Raw genomic sequence first — 22969 nt, 5'->3', positions numbered from 1 at the left:
AAAGGGGCACAAACCCATTTATTTCCCGGCACCCCTAAAGCCACCCCCCAGCCCAAACCAGACTCCGAGGCAGCTGGTTGTTTTTTTTTTAATCTTTTAATCTTTTTTTCTTTTTACATTGATTTTTGTGGAATATTAGTTCATAGCGCTGGAAAAAATTATCACTGAGCCAGCAGGGGGCGCAATTGCTTTTTCCAGCCAAACGAACCTGACACGGCCTTCTTTATTTCATTCACAGCACCTTATATTTTTTTTATTTGATTTTTTTTTCCCAGCATGACATTTAAAATAATTGTCATATCTAATCACTCTGTTTTATACAAAATGGACAAACCAAAGACCACAGCTGAATTCTTAGTTTGATTGATTTTTGGGGGGGGAGAGGGAGTTTTGTACATTTTTGTTCTTTACAAACATCTAAAAACTACACCACAGCACAGTTTTGCATACGGACAGTACTACGCGTGTTTTCTTAAAAAGACCAGCTACACCGAAGAATGGAAAGAGCGAAAGATCGAGAGAGACGGTTACTTAGAAAAACAGGATGGGTTGTGCTGTTTGATTGGTTAGGGCTGGCGCAGGTCACGTGGAACCAGCTCTGGATCTGCTTGCTATGAGTGAAGGATCCTTTCTGCACGGGATTAATTACGAGAGCCCAGGGTGTAAAGCGGATGGGGGAGGTTCTATTTTGGGGGGTTGGATTTTTTGGGGGGGAGGGTGTGAGGGGGAGTTGCTGAGTTCAAACCAGCACTGATGCACATTGTGGGGACCCATTCCACTGCCTCGCACGCTCTTCGCTGCCAAAACTTGATGCAAAACCCAAGAGGAGATGAGGCAGCTAGTCTAGGGAAATCTCCCTGGTGGAGAATATAGCCCTGACCTTGATTAGCTACATCAGGGTAAAACAAACTTCCTGTGCCTTCTGCCGGCCAGGGCTTCCCCTGGAGCTGTAAAACCACAGCAGTTTTTGCAGCGAAGGCAGCCTGTCCAACAGGGCAGATTGGGTGTCAGAACGCTACCCCATCCGAATGCTCTTGTGCAAGGTGCAACGCAAGACCTACAAAGCTCCCTCGCCCTCCTGCACTCTCTGTGCAGGCAAATCTTTCCCGTGGGCGTTTCACCTGCACCCAGATGCCACAAGGATGGACCTTAAAAATCTAGATAGGGTTATGGCAGAGTACATCAGCACTGGATGTCTTACCCAAAGATCTGACCCAGCTCAGCCTCCAGGCCTGGAGAATCCCTGACTGAGGGGGCTTCTCTGCCCCGTGCTATGCAGGAAATCAGATGAGATCAAACCGGTCTCTTCAGGCCATGGCAATCTAGGATCACCCAGAGCGCTTGGGTTGGAAGGGGTTTGTGCTGCCTCCTCCGTGTGATGGTACTTCTGAAGATGGTGCTCATGGAATGCTCCCCGCAGCCTGGAGGCCAGAGGATTCAGAGCCTCCCAGACTGCAGGGAGCCTGGTGTAACTGCATGGCGCGGGGGAGGACGTCTTGGCCAACTGCTGCGGCGTTAATCTGGCCTGTACCTGGGCACAGTCATGCACGTTAAGACGTGAGACTGCAGGGCTTTGCAGCGCCCTCTGCGGGCACGTTTGTGACACATTGTTTTTCGTCACCGCTCGCCGATTCGTCAAAGCCGAAAGGGGGGCTGGGTTCGGCGAATCACACGACTCGGAACAGGGTGGAAGGAAACATTTAAACACCATCGGAATGCTTCACTCGACGCTTTGTAAGCGACACGTTCCTGTTTGCTGTGCCTCTTGCGTTGGCCATTTCAGCTCGTTCAGTCGAAAACAAAGTTTGAAAAAGAAAAGAAAAACAGGCCGAGGGGAAAGGCCACGGCCAGGAAGTAGTGAGACAAAAACCATTTCAGTTGGCGAACGGCGTCAGGGTTTGCCTGGGCGAATAGCTGCGATTTCGACTTTTCGGCCCCACGTGAGACGGAGGGGCAAAAACTTTAAACGCTCGACAAGATTCACAGGGCGGGAGGGCCGTTCTCCATGCAGCTGAACGTCTGAATCAGCGGCGCCCCAAGCGTGGCAGGAGAGGCCTAAACTAAGGGAAGAAATGTTCTCTCTGCCCCTGTGACTGATCATTGCTAGGGCAATGAGCCAGGCGGGGATGCGCAGGCCCACCATGGGGCAGCCCTAGGGCTGAAAAATTGGCCCTCCCATTATGGGAACGCACGTTGCGACTGTAGTTCTTTGCTTCCCACGTGCATTTGTCCTTCAAAGGACCCCCTTGGGTGCTAGCCCAGCCGCTGGGCTAGGCTGCACCCGAGCAGGGTTAAGCGGGGACGTAGGATCATGGGCTTAAATTGCAGCACGGGCGGTTTAGGTTGGACATTAGGAAAAACTTCCTAACTGTCAGGGTGGTTAAGCACTGGAATAAATTGCCCAGGAACATTGTGGAATCTCTGTGATTGGAGATTTTTAAGAGCAGGTTAGACAATGGTCAGGGATGGTCTAGATAATACGTAGTCCTGCCACGATTGCAGGGGACTGGACTAGATGACTTCTTGAGGTCCCTTCCAGTGCTATGATTGTGCTTTTACCTGGTTCTAGCTTGCCTCTCGTTAGCCAGAGGAACCCCCCCCCCTCCCGTTATTTGTCTTGTCCCTTTGCCAAGGTGCATCAATCTGGATGAAGTGAGGATGCTGGGTGGCAAGGGAGGGCGGGGGGTGCGTGGTTGAGACTCAGCAGCTGTTTCTTTCCAGGCGTTCCCGGAGGCGTGCGAGTGCCTCGTGGCCCATGCTTGGTGGGGATTTGGGCTCCAGTGTAAGAGGAAGCCCGGCTGGTTTTAGGTTGCCCTTGTCCCAAGTTGGTGCAGGTACCTGTGTGCTTCCCCAGCAGCTGCTGGTTTTAAGACTTTAGCTGCTTGTTTAAAATGTGCTCTGGGAACCCCCCGACCGGCTCCACAGAGGGCAGGCGGGAAATCCAATTGTGCACGGAGCCCGACCTGCAGGGGGCTCTGAAAAAAACCTTCCTTCCCCCACTTCCCCTAAAGCACCACTTGCAAACCCTTCCACCTGGACCAAATGCCCCCCCCACACACACACACCTGTGCTGCCTGCTCCCCATCAGCTGGGCCAGCTGCATCTGTTGATTGAGAAGACATGAACTACAGTAATTTAAAAAAAAAAGTCAAAAAATATTTGGCATTCCATGTCATCCAACTTGATGTAAGGGTTGTCCTGGGCGATGGGTGCATTTCAGAGCTTTCTGTTGGTCCCGTTTAGCCTGTTCTATGTACCCACCCCTTCCAAACACATCATTAGTGACTGTGCCAGCGCGGCTCAAATGGAGCAGGCGCCAGCAGGGTCCCCCGACTGCTGTTCTTCCAATGGAGGAGCATCGCTGGTCGCTGTCGCAATGAGTTACCTCCCAGAGCACGTCCACCGGAGTCGTGTCACATTTCCATGGGCGTAAGCAAGCTCAGGCTCCAGGCCTGGGTGGTGCCGCTGCTGTTCCTGCTACAGGCCTGATGCTCAATTTGCGGCGCAAAGGTCACCTCAGTGGAAAGGAGACTCAGGGGCCTAACCTGTGTCTTCTGGCTTCCTAGGGGCGCAGTTCTGCCCTGGGTTACTTCAGCTCTGGGGGTTACCTGGGAACGAGGAACCTGGAGTCGGGGTCGAGGGGCGGAATCGGCAGATCTGAGTGGCAGCAGGGTGCAGGGGAGAATCTGTCCGGCTTTGTGCTTTTTCCTACATCGCGTGTGGCTTGTGCTGTGCTCACCCAGGGATGCCGCCGCGCCTGCTCCCAAACCTCCGTGAGGCGCCCCCCAGGCGGGGTTGTGTGTGAGCCATCGCAGCAGGGTCGGGGGACGGGAGAGAGTTTCTGCTGATCTCAGAAGACAGGGGTGCTGGTTACTTATAAGGAGCCCAGGGCCAACAGGCTGACCCTGCTGGGGGGCGGGGGGGAGTGATCATTTTCAAAATGTTTGCGATATTTATCCCCTTCCCCCCTTTTCTTTTCAAGCAGCCGGTGAATATTTTCCAACATGTTCCCTATTTTAAATCTTAGCTTTCAAAATAATTCTCTAAAAGGGGGCGGGGGGGTGGGCAGACCTTCCCCTCCCTCGGACCAGTTTGTTCCAGTAAGATTAAAAATCCCTCCTGCCTAGAACGTCGCTCTCCTACTGCTCTCTCGTCTCTTCGGCTCCAGTTTGCAACTAGATTTTGAAACAAAAAGCGTGATACAATGATGAATGTGTTTTTTTTAAAGGAGACTCAGGGTAATATTTTCCAAAATGCCTACGTCCCATTTCCAAAAGTGACTTTAACCCTTAGGGGCCTAAATCCTCTTGACTGACAATGAGATTTAGGAGCCGTCAAAAGCGACTAGTGATTTTGGCCCACCCCCTTTTTTTTGGCATACCTCCGTTGAACCATCTTAACACGGCTCGCTGCCCAGAAGGTGGGCAAATCCGATCTCTTACGCATGCCAAGCTGTGTGCACAACACTCAGCTGCTCGGACTCATGAACCCTCTTGACAAGGGGACTTAGGGGTAAAATTTTCAAAAGCAGCTGAGCGACTTAAGAGCCCAAATCCTATTGGAAGCCCATAAAGCTCAGGCTCCTAAGTCACATTTGAAAATGGGACGGATGCTCCCACGGGACCTGGGGGCTTTTGAAGATTCCGGCCAGCGTTCGGTTCGTCTGTTGTAAATTACTGTACAAGACCATCCCCACCAGCTGTGCTATTCCCACTGCTTGCAGCCTCCCTCGTTTGGCCCAGAGTGGTTTGTCTCTATGGTGAGAAATGTGTAACCCAGTATAGGAACAAGCTGAGCCCAGGGTCTTGAGTTAAAGCTTTCTAAAACTCAGTCCCCTTCGTCGCTCAGGCAGCCATGAGGCAAGCGTGCCCGCCGAGCCAATAGGAGAGAGGCAAACAGCCTGGTTAGGATAGCGAAACACTGGCGATCACCTGGGCCATGCATCCCTCCCTCACTGGAGCAGGGGGCATTGGTGTCAGCTTGGCTGCAGCATCGGGACCAGGTTTTCTAATCTCCCCTCTGCACTGGCCTTTTAAAATGAGCTTGTGTGGGCAACACTCAAGCTCCCTTCCGGCTCAGGTTACAATGTGGTCATAATCCAGTCTGGCCCCATTCACAGTGGGGTGGAAAAACCGACGTAGTTGGGACCTGTACAGCTTCTTCGACGAGCCTCCTCCTAGGTGGGACTTTGTCCTACTATAGCACATGGCCTTTTGGTACCTTTATTAAAGGGACTGGCTACCCAGCAATAACCTTGTGGTTAGCTGCTAAAATAACATCTATCAACTGTCATGCTTCAGGACTGGAACTATGGTTGCTGCATGGGTCAGGAAGGAAATTCTCTGTCACATTACATGCAGGTGCTTGATGCATGTCCTTTCTCTGGTCCCCCAGCCATCATGGGAGGCCCAGGAGCTGATTCACTCTTTGCCTTGCACCTTGTGCAGCCACTGCTCAGTGCAAATCACCACTTTTCTCACTAGGGAGTGGTGCGCGCCCGCTGTGCAAGGGACTGAATGGGTGTGCGGTGCCACCACGTCAGAGCAGTGGCATCACGCATTGACTTTACCCAGCTGTACATGACGATGCAAGGCCCAAGGCACTGAAGAATTAGGCCCAGAGGCTCCTGGCCTTGTCTACACCCAGGATAATAACACGACCTAGTGCCTACAAAGCAGCTGCACGGGCTTAACGTAGCGTGGTTCTTAAAGTGCTGCAAACCCTTGTGTGGATGCTGCTAGTTCAGTTTACGTTAACCCGGTTCTCAAGCTAAACCCTAGTTTAACCTGAACTGTGTCCACCCAGCCTTTTGCACGAGATGAAAATCATTCTCAAACTGATGCCACCCTCCACCTGGGCCAGCAGCCCTGATTCTCCAGGGCAAACCCTTAAGCTTGTAATAAATGATGACACCTTTGTTTAATTAAGCTTTGTTAATGGAAGAAACATTATGCCCTCTCTTTCTGCCAGAGAAGTCGAGCAATGATAGCTGGGCTAGGGATCCTGAGCTAGGTTCGATTCCTACCTCTGCCACCGATTCCCTGTGTGACTACGGGCAAGTCACTAGGGAGTGTCTACACTCCCTGCAGCGGTGTGACTGCAGCGTGTATAGACAGGCCCGAGCCAGCTAACTGGAGTACCAATAGCAGTGAAGGCTAGAGCACAGGCAGGGGGCTGAGTGGGTTTGTCCAGCTCCTGGTGCTGCAGCTTTGTTGCTATTGTTGTTCGAGCGAGCGTTGGTTGGATATGTCTACGCGTGCTGCACTCCCTCCTCTGATCACAGGATAGACAGACTCTTTGTCTCACTGTGCCTCAGTTTCCCTACCTGTAACTTGCCGCAAGGTACGGCTGTGAGCATTAGACATTGTGATGTGCTCAGACAGCCCAGCGGGTGAGGCAGAGGAGCTAGGTAGCTGAGAGACAGAGACACAAAACTCTTGCTTTCAGCTATGCTTGCGAGAGGCGGGGAAACTGAGATCTGGTGTAAAATTATAAAGAAAGAAAAATATACTACTCTTTAAAATGTAAAAAAATACAACTCTCGCTTAAAATGATACAGCAGTTCGTTTCTCCCTTGGTGTACACCACACTTCTCTACGCATCAGCCTAGAGTTGGCGACCTTGCTCTATTGTCTAATGGGGGCCTAAATGACCTTAAACTGCCCCCCCTTCCCCAAATACAGTTTGTTTCTCTGTTTAGCTCTGCAGCAAAGGCAAGATATTTAATTCCCTGTTTTGGAGCTCGGCTGGCACCCATTACCCCAAAGACCCCCAGCAAAACCAACACAGGTGCTTGTCAATTTCACCCCTTGTTGAAAAGGACATTTTTGGTTGGGTGTGTGTCCAGCTGCTATGATTAGATTAATGGGCACCACGGACCACACGCCTGTTCAGATCTTCGGATGACGACACAAAGAGACACAGCTAGCTATTAAAGCATGGAACCTGCATGGGCAATTAACCTACAATGTGACAATTAGTGGGCTTTGTTATGCAAATGGATTATAAAATACAACCAGAGAACCATGACTCCCCCCCCCCCCCTGCCCCTTTCCTTCTATCAAAGTTGCCCTGAAGTCCAGATTCTGCTTTGTTAGACTGGTAGGACATGGATTTACTCCAGATTTACCCCCAGGATAACAGAAAGCAGCATAAAGACCAGGGCCAGCTCTAGTGTTTTTGCTGCCCCAAGCACACACACAAAAACAAAAAAAAAGCCGCAATCGCGATCAGCGGCAATTCAGCGGCAGGTCCTTCGCTTCGGGAGGGAGTGACGGCCCTGCTGCCGAATTGCTGCCCGCCCCCCTATTCATTGGCTGCCCCAGACACCTGCTTGCTACGCTGGTGCCTGGAGCCAGCCCTGATAAAGACATAGCCCAGTGCATTAGGTTTTTAAATTAAGAATTGCTCTGTCACCCTGCAAGGTAGAGATCTGGTTTTAAAATGCTTATTTCCTTCCGCCCCACCACTGGGGTCCTGCTGCTTGTTAGAATTCAGTGGCGGGGCAGTGGTGGGGGTTAGATTAATTGAAGATCTGGGTTGGAACTCACTCACCATCCGGAGTTTAGGCCAGCACTCCAGCACGTGCTTAAATCCGGTTGACCTCAGGGGGTGAATGTGCATAAACACTCTCCGGCCATCCAGGCGCAAGCCTCCTGCTTGGGTAAGGCACCACGCGTGTGTCTCTTCCAGCACAAGGTCAGAACAGAATCAGGTGCCTCCATCTCCTTGCTGACAGCAGAAAGGACACAGCCGGGATCCTTCTCTCATGGTTTCCAAGCCATGAGATGGGAAAGATGCGGAGACATCTGCCTAACATTAGCTGGGGTTTTAAAGAACATTTACATTCTAAGCTACGACCAGCCCCCAAGACAGCTTCTTAGCCTCTTGGTTGCTGGACAGTGCTGGCTTTATAGCACAGAGAATTAAAGGGCTGGCATGGGACACCCCGCTTGGAATGAAAAAAGTGCATTGGTCCTAAGGGGAGAAGGCAGGCCAGGTCGTGCTTCCGCTCTGTGCCCGTAGATGGCGCTAGATGGCTGCTACAACACCCACTGCTGCCTATCAGGGTGAGCACTTTGCAACCCACAACAGGGTGTCTTTAAAATAGCCCCCTGCTGTCCCCAAGGACCTCTGCCCTCACTGCTCCTTCAGCCGAGCAATACATTTGCCCAGCTAGTCCTGGTGAGCAAACTCTTCGAGGCCTCTTACACCAAGCCCCTGGCAGCACGCGGCCCTGCCCCAGCTCTGCCTTGCGTCAGGTAAATCTGCAGCAGGAAAGCGACAGCAAGAAAAGGCAGCCGGAGCTGGGGTGTGGCCCGTCTCTAATGAGCAAGGCGCGGTGCTTTGGGTGTTGCAAAGGGAGAGCCCATTCGTGAGGCACGATTGGGCCTTATGTGCTGAGTTCTGATCTGCCCTCCCCTAGATTTAGCTGCCCGCCACCGCTGGGGAGTTCCCTCTGGAGAGCGTCCCAGGCAATAGATTTTCAAGGATCTTACTCCCCCTTTGGGAGCAACATAGCTGGGTTGAGCTAAGTGTAGCTTAGACCTTAGGGTCAACCAAGGAGCCGGGCGAGGGCGGAGAGACAGAGGGCGACAGAGTTAAATACACGAAACGCCTAATTGGAATGACCAGCAACCCACAGACAAGACCGAGGTTAGCGGCGCTCTCAGGCCAGCTGGGCTGCTGGCCTGGCGCAATGGAGTCCTGATCTACTATCACACCCTGCCCCCCACCCTCCCCCGGGCTGTGTTTCTGGATGGCCTTTGTGGGGAGGGACTTGGGGAGAATTAAAAAAAAAACCAGCAACCAAAAGCACAATCCCTAAGCTTCAAAGTCAGATTTTTCTCCCCCCAAACAGAAGAAACAATGTTTAAATCCCTGAATAAACAATAATAAAAGAAACAGAGCATCGCTGTATTGTTCAGCTGAAATGGCTAATTGGAGGAGGGGAATCTCCCTGGATTAGTGCGTGAAATTCGGTCCGGTTACAGAGGGATTTGTGAGCGGATGTTGGTCCAAGGGAGAAAAAATAATGCTCCTTTGCCCGCACATACATCACCTTTCCTCCAAAGCACTCCACAGACGGAGGCAAGTATCATGATCCCTGTCTTACAGATGGGGAAACTGAGGCGCTCGGCACATTAGGACCAGGCACCCACCAGAGCCGAGGATGGAACCGCTGCTCTGATACAGCCTCTGCCATGCCAATGAGATCCTAGACCTGCTGCCTGCAAAATGTATGAATGTCCGAGACCACTAGAGTCTACAGGGGTGGATGCCAGCGGCGTCTGGCGCGGCTTGGCCAGCGATTTGTGACACCAGCGCGACACGATGCGAGGACGCGTGCAGATCAGGATTTCAAATTCGGGTCACGTGACACAGAGGAACAACTTAGCTCTGCCGATTTGCTCCTGCAAACCTGGCTGAGAAGCCTGAAACGGAAGCTTTGTTAACACCTGAAATCGACGCTACGTTACATATGACTCAAAGGGCCCCGAAAAAGCAGTGGTGGGGGAGGGAGGTTGCGTTGCTCGCCACACACCACAGGTGGCTGATGAAAAAAATAAACGAGGCTTCGGAGACTATTACACAGCCAAGATCCGTGCGCACACGTTGCACGTACTACTAGTTTACACCCACGTGTGTGAAATTAAATGGAGCACGTGTTCACCAGCGCACACCCTAGGGTGAGCGCCACAAAGGGATTTCGGGTTTCTGCCGCATGGCAGGGCGCCTAGACATTAGATGTCCCCTTTGAGGAGCTGGCCCTAGCCCCTAGCGTCCAGCTCTGATCAGGAGCTGCCCAGTTAATCCATTCACACTGCCGAGGCTGGGCCATTTCCAGCCTGAATTTAGTGCAAAGAGGTTCTTCCCCCCTCCTTCTCAGTCCAGTTTTCTCCCCCCCCCCAACTGCTGCAACGAATGAGCCGATTCTCACACATGTTCTGACACCGAAAAAAGAGGGGGAAGGGTAGGAAGGAAAGAGCGGTTGGGGGAAGGGGAGCGAAAAAATAAAATAATCAAAATCAGAAAATAAGACATTTCACAGTGTCTAACAACTTGAATCTCCTGGGGGAGGGAGGAAATCTGGGGGGGGGCACACACCCCCCCACTCACTGCAACACCTGCCCGCGCGTCTCCGGCAGCCTCAACGCTAGCGAGCTGCCCACAGCCAGCGCTGTCGAGGCCAGCAAGATGGGCACGGCTTTCGTGATGCCGACGAAGGAGGTGAAGATGCTGATGCCCAGGACGGCCGCCAGCTTGCAGAGGGCGTTGAGGAAGCCGAAGGCTGTCGTCCTAGAGAAGCGGGGAGAGAGGACGAGGTTACGGGAGAGCTAAAGGGGTTGGGGGGGCAGTAGGCTATTGGGCGGGGGGGGGGGGTTAATGTCCCCTTTCTCCCTAAAAGATGGGGAACAAATGGTCATAGCAGCAGCAGTCCAGAGTAATCTGACTGCGTTTCAGCCTCGTGGCCTGGAAATCTGGACACCAGCATGCTATTCCTGGCTCTGCCACTGATCTACTGCATGACCTCGGCCAAGTCCCTTCCCCTCACACCCTTTCTCCATTTCAACTGTGAGTGCTTTGTGGCAGGGCCTGTCTCTCTCTTGGTATATGTACGGCACCCGGCACAATGGGGCCCTGAGCTCAGCTGGGGCGCAGATGCTACCCGTAACACCCAATGATGGAGAGGGGAAAGGATTTTTATTGTAGATAGAGAGAAAGAAAGAAAGAAAGACACACACTCTCTCTCTCTCTCTGTGTTTAAAGCTCTGCTGTTCGCATGCATTTTTCTATCAGGAAATCAGTCACCCCAGTATATTTAACACCAATTACGGCAAAGCTACCGTAAAACTCTTCAACGACAGGCCCTGCGTTCTAACTTTAGCTGCGAACTCTCCAGCCTGCCTCTAGTCAGCACAAGGGCCCAGCTTCCATTCCCCGCCCCCAACCCACTTAGCGAAGCAAAGGCTGGTCCATTTAATGCCTTACTGCCTGGAGCAGCTCCCCAGTCCTTGTACACAGGCCACCTGTTCTCCTCTCCCTTTCTACTGTCTATTTCCAGCCTGCAGCAAGCCGCAGTCAAAGATCCCCTTTTCCTAGGGGGAGCGGGTCTGCAAAAAGCCGAGCACACATGCGTCAGGCACAAGCAGAGTCCAGACTACCACCTGGTGCCCATGCATCAGTGCCCCTTGCTCTCAGTGATAGGCCCTCCAGACAGCCAAGGCCCAAGCTGGAAGCTCTGTGCATCAATTGTGCTTGCGTGATTCCTCCTTGCTTCTGCTCTAACCACTAGACTCTCCTCCTGGGGCTGGGAATAGGACCCAGGAGTCTTGACTCCCAGTCATTCTGCTCTAGCCATTGGGCCACCTTCCCTCCCCCTAACATGCAGGGTCCTTCAGGCCCTAACAGGTATTTATCGTTACTGCAGCGAATTCCCAAAGCTACCAGTCGAGGTGGTAACCCAGGATTCCTCCTTCTCAGCCACATCTGGACTGGGCATCCCGGGATCAGGACGTGCTCTGCCTTGGGTAGCTAATGGAGGCGGGGACTTGTACCTTTTGTCCGAGGGGTAAAGCTCCACCGTCAGCACGTCCAAGGCGTTCCAGGAGGCGATGCTGACCCCCCCGAAAAGGCAGAGCAGGGCGATCATGGCTGACTCGCTGTTCCCGAACGACAGGAAGAAGCAGCTGACGCACGACATCACGCTGGAGCCGGCTGCAGCAGGACGAGGAGAGGCGGGTTAGGCTGGGGAGGAGGGTGTATCCGCAGGGACGGGCCTGGCTGGAATCGTACCTGGTCAAAGCCAGCATCACCTGCCTGGTGCAAGAACCTTTCTCCTATGCATCAGCCTCCATCAGTCCTGCAAGGCCTCCTGACTGTCCCCTCCCCACAATCCAGTGCAAGATCCTCCCTGCCCTACCCACCAGCTTCCTCTTTGCTCCTTTGTTCTGCCAGTGCAAGAGCCACCGACTCTGCAATTCTGCCAGGCCCTCCGGCTACGAGGCAGCTGGGGCAGCTGGCCCGAACGGTGCAGGGTTGCAAATCCTAGCCGTGCCCCTGCTCTGCAAGGAGACGTTTCCCCTCAGTGCAGGTCAAGGAGGAGAAGGCTCATTGGCAACAGCTGATGCCTGTGGACCAAGAGGGTCTAGCTCAAGCATCAGCCAAGGAATAGAGCCAGTTGGGAATTTTTCAACTCAACTTCCCCCCCCAGAAAATGGAATAATTGAATCTGTTCGTGGGAAAGGGTCAAATCTGACGAATTTCCCCTTTCAAACCATTTGAGGAGTTCTGTCTTTCAGCTTAAAATGACTTTCCATTTTGAAACCTTGTTCGGGTATGAGACACACCCACAGTTCAAAAGAGAAGCGGTGGAAATAAAGACCAATCATTTTGAAACGATCGAAATGTAACGCGTCACTGCCCGGATTCAGAAAGAAAACATTCCGATTTTCAGTTCGGGACAATTTTTAAGATTTCAAATGTTTGTCCCGAATCTGGATGGGGGGGAACTTTGAAATCTCAAAAATTCTCACGGGCTGGGGCAATCTTGGCTTCAAGCCACAGGGAAGCTGGATTAAAGGGGCAGGGATCAATTTTTGCTCCTGCAGCCAGGATCTACAGGGGGAATCAGTGCAGAAGGAACAGGCTATCCCTACCCCCATGCTGCCACCACCACTTCCCTTGCCAGTCCCCAGGCAGCATCCCCGCCCCTCACCCAGCATCCGGAGGCGCCCGATCTTGTCCATGAGCAGGGCCGAGACAATGTTCCCCGGCAGCACGGCCAGGGTGCCCAGGAAGCTGACGAAGTAGATCATGTAGGCGTTGTTGTCATCGCTGAAGTCCAGCTGGCAGCCTTCTTTGTTGTGCAGGAAGCTGCTGTTGACCATTTTGGAGTTGATGAATTTGTACTCGAACAGGTCTGTGGAGAGGGAGAAGACGACACTGGGCGTGGCCTTGCACTGAGCTGCAGGGCGATTAGCAGGCCGTTTGCCCCTCCCACCAAACAATGGGGGGTGGGGAGGCAGATGGGCTGAGATGCAGCCACCTCTGGGGTGGAGCGCAGCAGCTGCTTAATGGATGGACAGCAACATTGCACAGGGTTTGCGCACCCAGCACCGAAAAGCAAACCACTTCTCATGTGCAACGTGGCTGCTGTTTAGCGGCCTCACAGCAATGCTGCGCAGCTGTCACTCACCCACCACTGAAAAGCAGCCACCTCTGGGACAGAGCGTGGCTGCTGTTTAGTGGCTACACAGCAACGCTTCACAGGGGTCGCTCACCCACCACTGAAATGCAGCCACCTCTGAAGTGGAACACAGCTGCTGTTCAACAGCATGCAGCAGTGCTGGAAGTGGAGACAGAAATGCAGGGGAATTGTAAGCCACCGGGGTGTAATTAACCAAGTAACCAAGACGAACAGTTTTCTGTTTTGCAGACCGGCCCAGAGATTCTTAATCAACACGAACAGCCGGGTGCCTGGGTTTTAATGGTTAGGTCCAAGCCCACCAGAGGGCAGAATGAGTCAGTGCGGCATTGCAATACGGGGAGGGTGGGACACAGAGGTTCCCCGCATTTGTTCTCGCACACGGGGCCGGCCTTGGAGCGGCATCTGTCCCAGGTGAAGATGGCTTTGGGGGGGGGTAAATTTGCTCCCCCTTCGACAGCATTTGTTGATGCCTTTCAGAAAATACATGGGTTAGCAGCTCCAGCTGCCTGATCTCTCCTTGTCTAGGGCTCCCCTCCCAAAGCCCATCAGAGTCTATTCAGTGCCAGGTCACCATGAGGCAGCTAATCAGCACGGCCCGGAGAATATTTAGCAGCAATTTCAAGCCCCGCAGAGGACCAGGTGGGGAATTAAAGCCCTAAAACAAAACTGCCCTGGCCCAATCCTCCTCCGCCCTGCACCTTGCCTGGCCATTTCCACTGGTGCAAAGTGGTTCCCGGATGCTGCCTGGTAGCGTTTTACACCCCCTTTGCATCGGTGTGTGTATATGGCTGCAGATGGGAGCAGGGCAGTGGAGAATCAGGCCCCGTTTGTTCCCCCGTCACGCTAGTTGAGACACTGCCCTTCATTGACACCCCCCTGCCCAAAACATCACGGTCAGGTCGCTTGCCTGCCCCTTCGAGGGACCCCAAAAGCAGCATCTGCACTGGTTAGGCTAGTGAACACAAGGGCTATTAATCCTCATGCTCCATGGCGCAAGCTGACCACCAGCTGGCCGGTCAGGAAGGAACGTCCCCTATGAGGTATACTATTAGCCAGCAAGGTCCAGTGTTGGAGATTTCAGCCTGTCTCTAAGGGCATGTCTACACTGCAAAATACGGTGTGTTCTTAACATGGGTTAACTAACCCACATTAGCTAACTCGGGTTCAAATAGAAGTGAAGACAGGACAACCTGGCTTTTACCTGGGCTTAGTATCTCAAGTTCAGTCCCTGGCTGCCCTATAAACTTGAATTTGAGCTGCTGACCCAAACTGCCAGGTCTGCACTGCTATGTTAACCTGAATCAGCGACCCCAAGTTCAGAACACACCTTTGCAGTAAAGACATAATCTAAAAAGCAGAGAGTTGGTGTGGCCCAGTGGATCTGGTACCGTCTCAGTGAGTCTCAACCTATTTATCATTGTGGGCTACATCCAATGTCTGGGGATTGGTCCTGCTTTGAGCAGGGGGTTGGATTAGATACCTCCTGAGGTCCCTTCCAACCCTGATATTCTATGATTCTACGATTCGACTGTGGCCCTGAGGATGTCACATGAGCTGCAGCTCTGTGCTGACTGGGCCAGGTTGAGAACCATGGGTCTAGATGGCCCATCGACTTGTTACAGGGCAGCAGGAAGTTACCTGTGTTGTAGAAGACAGTGGAGAAGAAGGAGCAGTTCTTGAAGAAGGTGTTGCTGGAGGTGATGTCTTCGAAGTAGCACTCCTCAAACAGGGAGTCCTCAAAGGAGACGGATTTCAGCTTGAGGCCGATGAACCTGCCAGGTACGAACCCGGGGACTGAGTGACCCAAGAGCGACTGGGATAGGGGGTGTGGGTCTCCCTCCATCATGGGGGGACAAAAATGGTTTCTGGACCTTGCTAAGCCAGACACTGGATGCTCGGCGACCCCTGCTGTGCAGTGAGTTTGGTGGGTCTCAGTTCAGTATCCACGATTGGGAGTTAATTAAGTATCTGCAATTGGCACAGCAGGTAACTCAAGGCTTGCGTGGACTATGGGGGTCCGTAAAGGCAGGGGTCGGTGTGTGGCGGGGTGAGGCTCAAGCTTGCCCTGTTGATGCCCGTGCTCTGGATACACAAAGCATCCCAACCTCCCCGGCTGCACTCCTGGTGAGGTTCTGGCTGCATTTCCTCCAGCACCTGTATTTATTCATGCAGCCCTCCTCCCCTCGAGCCCAGAGACCTCCTCCCGGCACTGCCCAGACTAGCTATCCCCCAGCCCTGGCACATGCAGCCCATTCTCTGCAACCACGGAGCCATGTTAGACCCCACCAGTGTCCTCACAGGCTCTGCCCAGTACAGGACACCTGGTTGTTCTCCCATGAGCACGGCCCCCCCCCAGCATCTCGACCCATCTCACAAGGGTCAAAGAGGGCTCTTGCTAATTGCCCTGGGGGTGAGGAGGGATGACCCACCACTCACTTGTCGTTGTAGTATTCACCGCTGCGGTGGATCTGGTTCTCCAGGGTGAAGTTGAAGGTGAAGTGCTCCACCTTCTCATGGGTGAAGAGCTTGGTGCGGGAGGCATATTCGATGTTCTGTAAATGCTTGATCATGTCTGGGAACCAGACGGTCAAGCCGTAGTAACTATCAGAGAGAGAGAGAGAGAGAGATCAGTACTTATTGTCTGTTGTGCCTAGGAGCCTGAGTCATGAACTAGGCTCCCATTGTGCTAGGAGCTGTACATTGTTATTGCTATTAGGTGCATTATGGTAGCTTTAGCACACTATGTCATGGGGCAGGAGCCCAGTGTGCTAGGAGCTGTACGAAGAAGGAACAAAACTCAGACTCTGCCCCAAGGAGCTCACAGTTAGTGCTGGGTGGGAAACGGTTTCCTGGGACATTTCTGAAAAATGTTCCTAACTTGACTCAGGATGAAAAGAGGAAATCTCAAAACTTTTTCACAAACTGAAAAAAACCCTGCAGTTCAGGTCAATCAAATGGCTTCATTTTGATCCTTTTGAAATGCTTCGTTTCCATTTTGACCTGTTTGTTTTTCTTTTTTTTGAAACTTTTTAAAAAAGTATAAATTAAGTTAAATTTCCAAACAAAAAGTCGTTTCTGACTGGAAAATAAATGTTTGGTTTCAAAAAGGTCGAACCATCCCGTTTTGATCCTTCTGACTTTTTTTTCCCAGCTGGGCAGCTCGCCTCTTTCCTGCAGAACAATTCGGTTTCCATGAATCCGCAAATTTGTTTTTGCATAAAAACATTTCTCAGAAAAATCCCCAACCAGCTTGAGTTACAATCTAAGTATCAGACAAGGGACCCAGGTCTCTCGAGTCCCAGTCCTGGGCTCTGTCTCCAACGTGTGCTGGATCTGGGGCTTAAATCTCAGCTAACAACAGGGCATCCTTTCCCAGTACGCTACCCTGACAGCCTCCATTCTCCATGGACCAGCTTGTCTTTGGCCTCTGTGCTGAGGCTGCCAACAAGGGGCTGGCTAAGACTGGGGATCCCCACCCCTAAATCTGAGCTCAGACCCTCCAAGCCTTTCCCCCAAACACTTGCTGCTCTCTGCCATCCAATGGTGGATTTGAACCAGCCACCTGAAGGCCCCAGAGCTGCCCCATAGAATGGGTGGAGGTCTCTGGGCTCGGTGGGTTGTGGTGGGGGGATGCTCATCAAGAGGGCAGCCCTGTAGATTGGGATCTTTTGTGTATCCAGAGCATGGGCACCAGCTGGGCATGCTTGGCCCCCGCCCCCTCCACACACCGACCCCTGAACCATTCAGCTGAGCCCCCAGCCGACTGTAATGGTGGCTTAAAGACAGCAGGAAAATGTACTGACCCCTGCATAGCGGGGGGCCCGTGGGGTGATCAGAGAAAAAGGGAGAAAGAAATGGGCTTTCCTGCAGCAATTCTCATGGCAGATTCTCTGCACTGAGCTCCATCCTTCAGCACCAAGGACAACTACTAGAGTCCAAAGTCTGCCTGAAGTCCTTCTCGGGGTGCGGTCAATACCACTGCAGGGGATAGAACCCAGGAGTCCTGACTCCAAGCCCTGCACTGTAGGCACGGGAGGAGATTCCCTCCCAGACACAGAACCCAGGAGTCCTGATCCATCCCCCGGCTCCAACGCCAGTCACTGGATCACGCTCCCGCCCTCTGCCAACATATGGGGAGTTAATAGGCTTTCTTCTTAATGTTCAAGAAAAGGATAGATAGATAGATAGATAGATAGATAGATAGATAGATAGATAGATAGATAGAGGGGGTGTCTGGGGATAGACAGATAGATCAAGCACCCTAGAGAAGCCAGCTGACTTCTGTGGGGCTTTATGTGATGTGACCCAGCCTTGTAGGCTTTGTGCTGGGCAGGGGTGGCTCTAGATATTTTGCCGCCCCAAGCACGGCGGGCAGGCTGCCTTTGGCAGCTTGCCTGTGGGAGGTCCCCGGTCCCACGGATTCGGCGGCAGCCTGCGGGAGGTCAACCTGCGACTGGCAGAGCGCCCCCCGTGGCTTGCCGCCCCAGGCACGCGCTTGGCGTGCTGGTACCTGGAGCCTCCCCTGGTGCTGGGCTACAAGCCCCCTCTGATACGAGCCAGCCTGCCCTGGTTACACGGCCCTATTGCTGAGGTGGCCGAGAACAGAGAAGCCGGTTAAATACAACAGCCGCAGAGCCACAATCTGGCTGCTAAACTCAATGGGGGTGCCTGGGCGTGAATGGCGATTCCCCAAGCGACGGGGACGCCGCCCCTCTCCGCCGGAGACTATCCCACAGCCTAGCACGTCTAGCTGCTGCAGAAAAGGCTCGTCATTGTGAGCACGGCTCTCCTGGCTTTCCCTCTGCACAGCTCCTTCCTGGGGCAGCCCCGTGTGGCTGTCGGGGGGAGGTGGCGTGAGAGCCGTGGCAGGGCCAGGCCTGTGTGGGGAAAGTCGAGGCGTGCGGCAATCAGCCCTGCCACCCCCTCCCCCATTCTGAAACACAACCCCCCCCCCCAGCCTCTCTGACAGCCACTGAACCTAGCGTGAAATCCTGTTCTGGGAACAGGAGGGGGGCGGATTCTGTGAGCGAGATGGATCCCACACCGAGCGAATAGCGTCTGGCAAGGAAGCGGAGCATTAATTAGCTCCAAGCCAGGGTAGCGGGGAAGACTCAGCAGTGCAGTGGGAGTTGGGGCGACGGGCTGGATGGGAGGCAGAGGGAACGTGCTTGGAGCCTGGCCTTGTTAGCTGGGGAGCACAGCGGGAGTGGCACAGCACCAGGGGGATCCTGGCTCATTGGGAGGGGGTCAGTTCGTTTGTTGGAAGCCAACCACAAGGAGGGAGGTTTGGAGCCGGAGCGCGCTGTGTGCCGGGGGATGGGGGAGCTCCCGTCACACAAAGCCACGTGGGACATCGCCAAGGACAATCAGGGGCAGCAATAGGGTGGGGAAAAGTTTCGGTTAGGGTCAGCACGTGGCGTTCTGGAGGCGGAGCTGAACTCTCCGACTGAGTGGAGACTGGAGGGTCATGGTGGGGAGGGTCTCTGACTCCCGTCCTCTCTCTTCACCCCGTCCGCGTAGGCAATCGGAGGACCGCAGGCCAAAGCCAGATGCTTTCGAACAGGCACCGAAATCTTGTTAGTATTTTTGTATGATTTTTTCTGGAGTCTGGAGCTTGACCAAGAAATGTGGACCTTGACCAATAAACTAATTGATGACCCCCGCGTCTGCACTGGGAACCTTTACGCTCGCTCATCCAGTCGAAGAAAAGAAGTGATACCATGTGACCCCACTGACCAGTCGCACCAAAGCGACACAGCCCCTGCAGCGAACACATGCGAGCAGCCCAACCCGCAGGAATAGGACAGCCTGGGGCCCAGTTTGCAGAGATGCCCAGTGGGTGGATTTCATGGGAGCTGCAAGCACTCGGCACCCAATTCCCTGGCGTGTTGCTCGCTGCGAATAATACGCCCAGCCGCAGCAATTATCCAACCATCCCAATAACGGACCCACACGTGTCCTGTAATACGCTTTAGCGGAGTAGTCCAGAGATTAGTTTGCTAAAGTTAATTGCCAATCAGTTCACTTGAATTAGAACAGGAGCAAGACACTCTAGCCTTTGCGCCCGCAAGCAGGACCTTGACTGCACGAGAGGAACTCCATGACCATCACCTCTCTGCCAGCTCCAACTAACAGGACTTTGCAGAGATCAATTGAAGAGACCTCGTTCCTGATTGGAGCCCTCGCCAGCTCCCCGCGGCCTTGGCCGACATCGGCAGCTGAGCTCCTTTGTCCCAAAAAGCCAAAGAGGCAGATTTCTCCTCACAGGGCCACTGTGCAAATTGGTGGCCTTTGATTCTCCTTATGATGCTGGTAATTGCTCCACTTACATTAAAAGTCAATGAAATATTTAATCACAGCGATGCCAAGACTGAAATCGAGGGGAGCTAGGTGCCTAAATACTTTAAGGATCTGGACTCAGATCCCCAGCTGGTGTAAACTGGCCACAGCTCCACTGGAGTTGCTGGGCCAGTACCCCAGCCAGGGTATATCGGCCTCGTTCCACTGAGTCTGCACCGACGGGCGGCCCGAGGAGTTTCGGCCCTGAAAATATTGCCTCAGCCCGAGCGGTGCTGGAATCTTCATCCTCCCCTTCCTCTCCTTGACTATCACAGCTCCTCGCTCAGCTCCACCTCAGCGCTCCAGACCCCAGCAAGGACAGAATGCTGCTCCCGCCATCTCCCCCCAACCCCCAAACCCAGCCCCAACGCTCATGCTCCTCCACCTCCCCCCATTCAATGCAGGATCCAACCCAGATTGAAATGTTCTGTTGGGTTTTTTTCAAGTTTTCGATCTGCCGAAAAGTTAGAAAAGTTTCATTTTCGGTTCCTCCCCCAACAATTCCCCCCCCTTTTTCGGAACGTCCGAAGAACCGAAAAAGCTGTTCTCCTGCTGGCCCTAACCAGAGCCACGGCTGATGCCAAGCGATTGGGCATGACCCGTTGCCGATCACAGCACGGCGCCGACTGGCTGCTGCAGAAGGAGCTCGGGAGAAGGGAAGCGCACAGAGGACCTCATGCAAAGCCAGGCAGCATGAGCAGGGGGTGCCTGCCCCACTCTGGATTGCAGAGCTGTCCTCTGACCCTGGGCACCATCCCTACAGCGGGTGGGGCGGGGGTCTAATAAGGCACGAAAGTGGCTCAGGGGAACATCGATACCCAGCTGCTGGAAAATTCCTGTCAACCACATTGTATTAATCCCTCCCTGGGCACGCCCCCTTCCCCTTCCCAGCGGCAATATAGAGACAGTACGTGTAGTGGTTAGAGCAGGGGACAGGGACTCAGGACTCCAGGGTTTTGTTCCCAGCTGTGTGTGTGTGGAGTGGGGCCTAGGGGTTAGAGCAGGGTTGGGGCTGGGAGTCAGGACTCCTGGGTTGCACTCTTGTCTCTACCACTGACACCCTGCCTGACCTTTGGCGAGTCACTTCCCCTCCCCGTGCCTCAGTTTCCCTGGCTGTAGCATGGGCATAACAGGATTCCTCCACCTTTTGCAAAGCACGTTGTGGCCTTCGCGCCGTGCAACAGGGAAACATCACTGAGCCCGGGATAATCCACGGCTCAGAGGAGACCCTGGCCAATCCCCTCCCGCACTGGGAGCAGAGCCAGGAAGAAACCGACCCAGCAAGTCACACAGAGCAAACAACACCGGGGCCGAAATCACCTCTCCAGCCCCTCCCCCAGGGGTCCCCGGCCCATCCCACCTGAAGGACATGGTGAACCACACAGCCATCATCATGAGCGTGACGCGCCGGTACTCGGGGGCAAAGCACTGCAGGAAGTTGCTCCAGACCTGAAGGAGGGAGAGACGGGGAGCGTGAAGGGACCCCTCACCGCCACGCCAGCTCTGCTGGGGGACAGGCACAGCCGGGGACACGCCCAGCTCCCAGCAGGGGCAGCTGGGGGGCTATGGGGGAAAGACCCAAGAAGAGAGACAGGTAGAGGGAAGATGGAGGCAGGGGGGATGAGTGGGGAGATGGGGCGTGATGGAGGAAGAAGACAGAGATGGAGAGAAATCCAGCAGCAGATGGGGCGAGCTGATGCATGTGCAAGAACAGGGGCCAACAGGGGGGTTGGGATGGGCACAGAGAGGGCTGGGGTGCAGACCCCACGCCCCCAGGAATCCCCATTGAGTTCAGCAGAGCAGGGCCCGGGGGGGGGGGTGCTAGGACACACAGGACATTGGACCCCCCTCACCAAGTCCCAAGGCCCGGGGTTGGCTGGTAAGGGAGTCCCTACTGCATGAGCCAGATGCCCAGCCCTGGAGACCCGGCTGGGCACGTCCGCATCCCCCTCCCTGCTCGGTCACGGCAAAGCAGCCCGGCTGGAGCCCGTTGGAGCAGATTGTTCCAGCTCGGGGTGGGTGCCGGGCAAGGCCGCGGACAGGGATCGGGGGGAGATCCTGGACATGGCCACGCTGGTCTGTGTGTTACAGGAGCCCCGGCTGCGGCGCCACCAAGGATGCTCCCCCAAATAACCCCCTCGCCCAGGAAGCCAACGCCCACCGCACGGGGCGGGGACGACCTCCCTTCTTCGGGCTGGGAGAGCGCCCTTGCGGTCATAGCCACGCTCGGCTGCGGGTTCAAACCCAGCCTGAATCATCCCCTGAGAGGACTGGGATCCAGTCCAGGTCGCCGTGGGACCAGCGCTCTCGGATCTCTTGGCAGGGGGCTGTGGAAGCCCCCCGCCCCCACGCTGGGCACAGCGCCCCGGCCAAGGGACAGGCCAGCCAGAGGCGAAGGAGGCTGGTGTTGCTGGATAGGTAAATCCCCTTTGCTTTGCAAGGTGTCACTCAGCTTTGACCTCTGACCTACAGTCCCTGCCAGGCTATGAGGTTGCATCGCATGTCCTGATAAAGCTGGTCATCTGGGGGGGAGGGAGGACCCTACCCCGCTTCCCCCCGGGGCCCAGCACGTGGGGCGAAGTGCCTCACGGGGGGCGTCGTGCCAGCTCTCGGCCGCGCTGGGGGAGGACTCTGGCTGCATGGAGACGTCTTCCGGCCTGAATCCAGCCCCGGTGTAGTGCAGGCCAGGGTTTGAATTGGCCCCTGCATTCCTGGGTTTATGACCAGGTCCCGGTCGCCCAGGGGCCGGCCCTACCTGCTGCAAGAGGTTCAGGATCCGAACCATCCAGCGCCGGTACCAGGTGCCGGTGTCCAGCTGGATCTCAATCAGCTCGTCCTCCTGCTTGATGGTTTTGATGTGGGTGACCTGCGAGGCGGGAGGGAGGACGAGGTTACCGGTGGCGTGGGACAGAACGGGGACGTCCCCCGGCACGGGGCGGGGCCCGACGCCAGGCATGGCAGGACGGGGATAAAGCACGGGCAGCAGGACGCTCAGAGGGCAGAGATCTCAGCCGGTCCGGTCCCTCCAGCCTGGGGCCTCAGACCAGCCAAAGACCCATCACTCCATGCCAGGGGAACCAATGCCAGGTTGCACCCCGATCTCTGCTCCTGGCGGCAGGTTTGTCCATGACACCGCAGCAGCGCAGACCGGAGAGCCAGGGCCTCACCCCTGCAGGGAGGTGACCTCTCCCAGGTTGGGAACCAGGCTGCCCCGCAGTACTTCTCCCGTCCCCGAACACCCCGTCTCAATCCCCCGCCCCCTCCCCTGCTGCCCCAACAGTCCCCGCGGCCCTCCACCCACCTTTCGCTGGCTCATTGGAAAAACGAATCACACCAAATCCAAGCGGAGCCCCTCGAGTCTTCTCCTCCCTAGCCCCACTCCTTCTCCCCCACCCCACTCGGCTTTGTGCCTCTCCCCCT

At 54.6% G+C, this 22969-nt stretch overlaps 1 protein-coding gene across 4 annotated transcripts in view; it reads right to left on the bottom strand.

The window, feature by feature from the left end:
- Positions 1–7190: 7190 nt before the first annotated feature.
- SV2A (synaptic vesicle glycoprotein 2A) overlaps positions 7191–22969 on the bottom strand; it is a 67339-nt gene continuing 51560 nt past the window's right edge. For all 4 annotated transcript variants that reach the window (XM_044991717.1, XM_044991719.1, XM_044991716.1 and 1 more), the window contains 7 exons: positions 22305–22415; positions 20910–20998; positions 15647–15811; positions 14849–14982; positions 12719–12922; positions 11559–11718; positions 7191–10299 (listed from right to left, as the gene is read on the bottom strand). In XM_044991717.1, coding sequence (XP_044847652.1) covers positions 10116–10299; positions 11559–11718; positions 12719–12922; positions 14849–14982; positions 15647–15811; positions 20910–20998; positions 22305–22415 — 1047 coding nt within the window. In that variant the 3' untranslated portion in view covers positions 7191–10115. The remainder of the gene's footprint in view (positions 10300–11558; positions 11719–12718; positions 12923–14848; positions 14983–15646; positions 15812–20909; positions 20999–22304; positions 22416–22969) is intronic.

The sequence above is a fragment of the Mauremys mutica genome, chromosome 17 (genome assembly GCF_020497125.1).
Source record: "Mauremys mutica isolate MM-2020 ecotype Southern chromosome 17, ASM2049712v1, whole genome shotgun sequence".
In the NCBI taxonomy this organism is placed as follows: domain Eukaryota; kingdom Metazoa; phylum Chordata; order Testudines; family Geoemydidae; genus Mauremys; species Mauremys mutica.
Note: the sequence above shows the minus strand (reverse complement) of the source record. Positions and strands in the feature narration are given on the sequence as shown.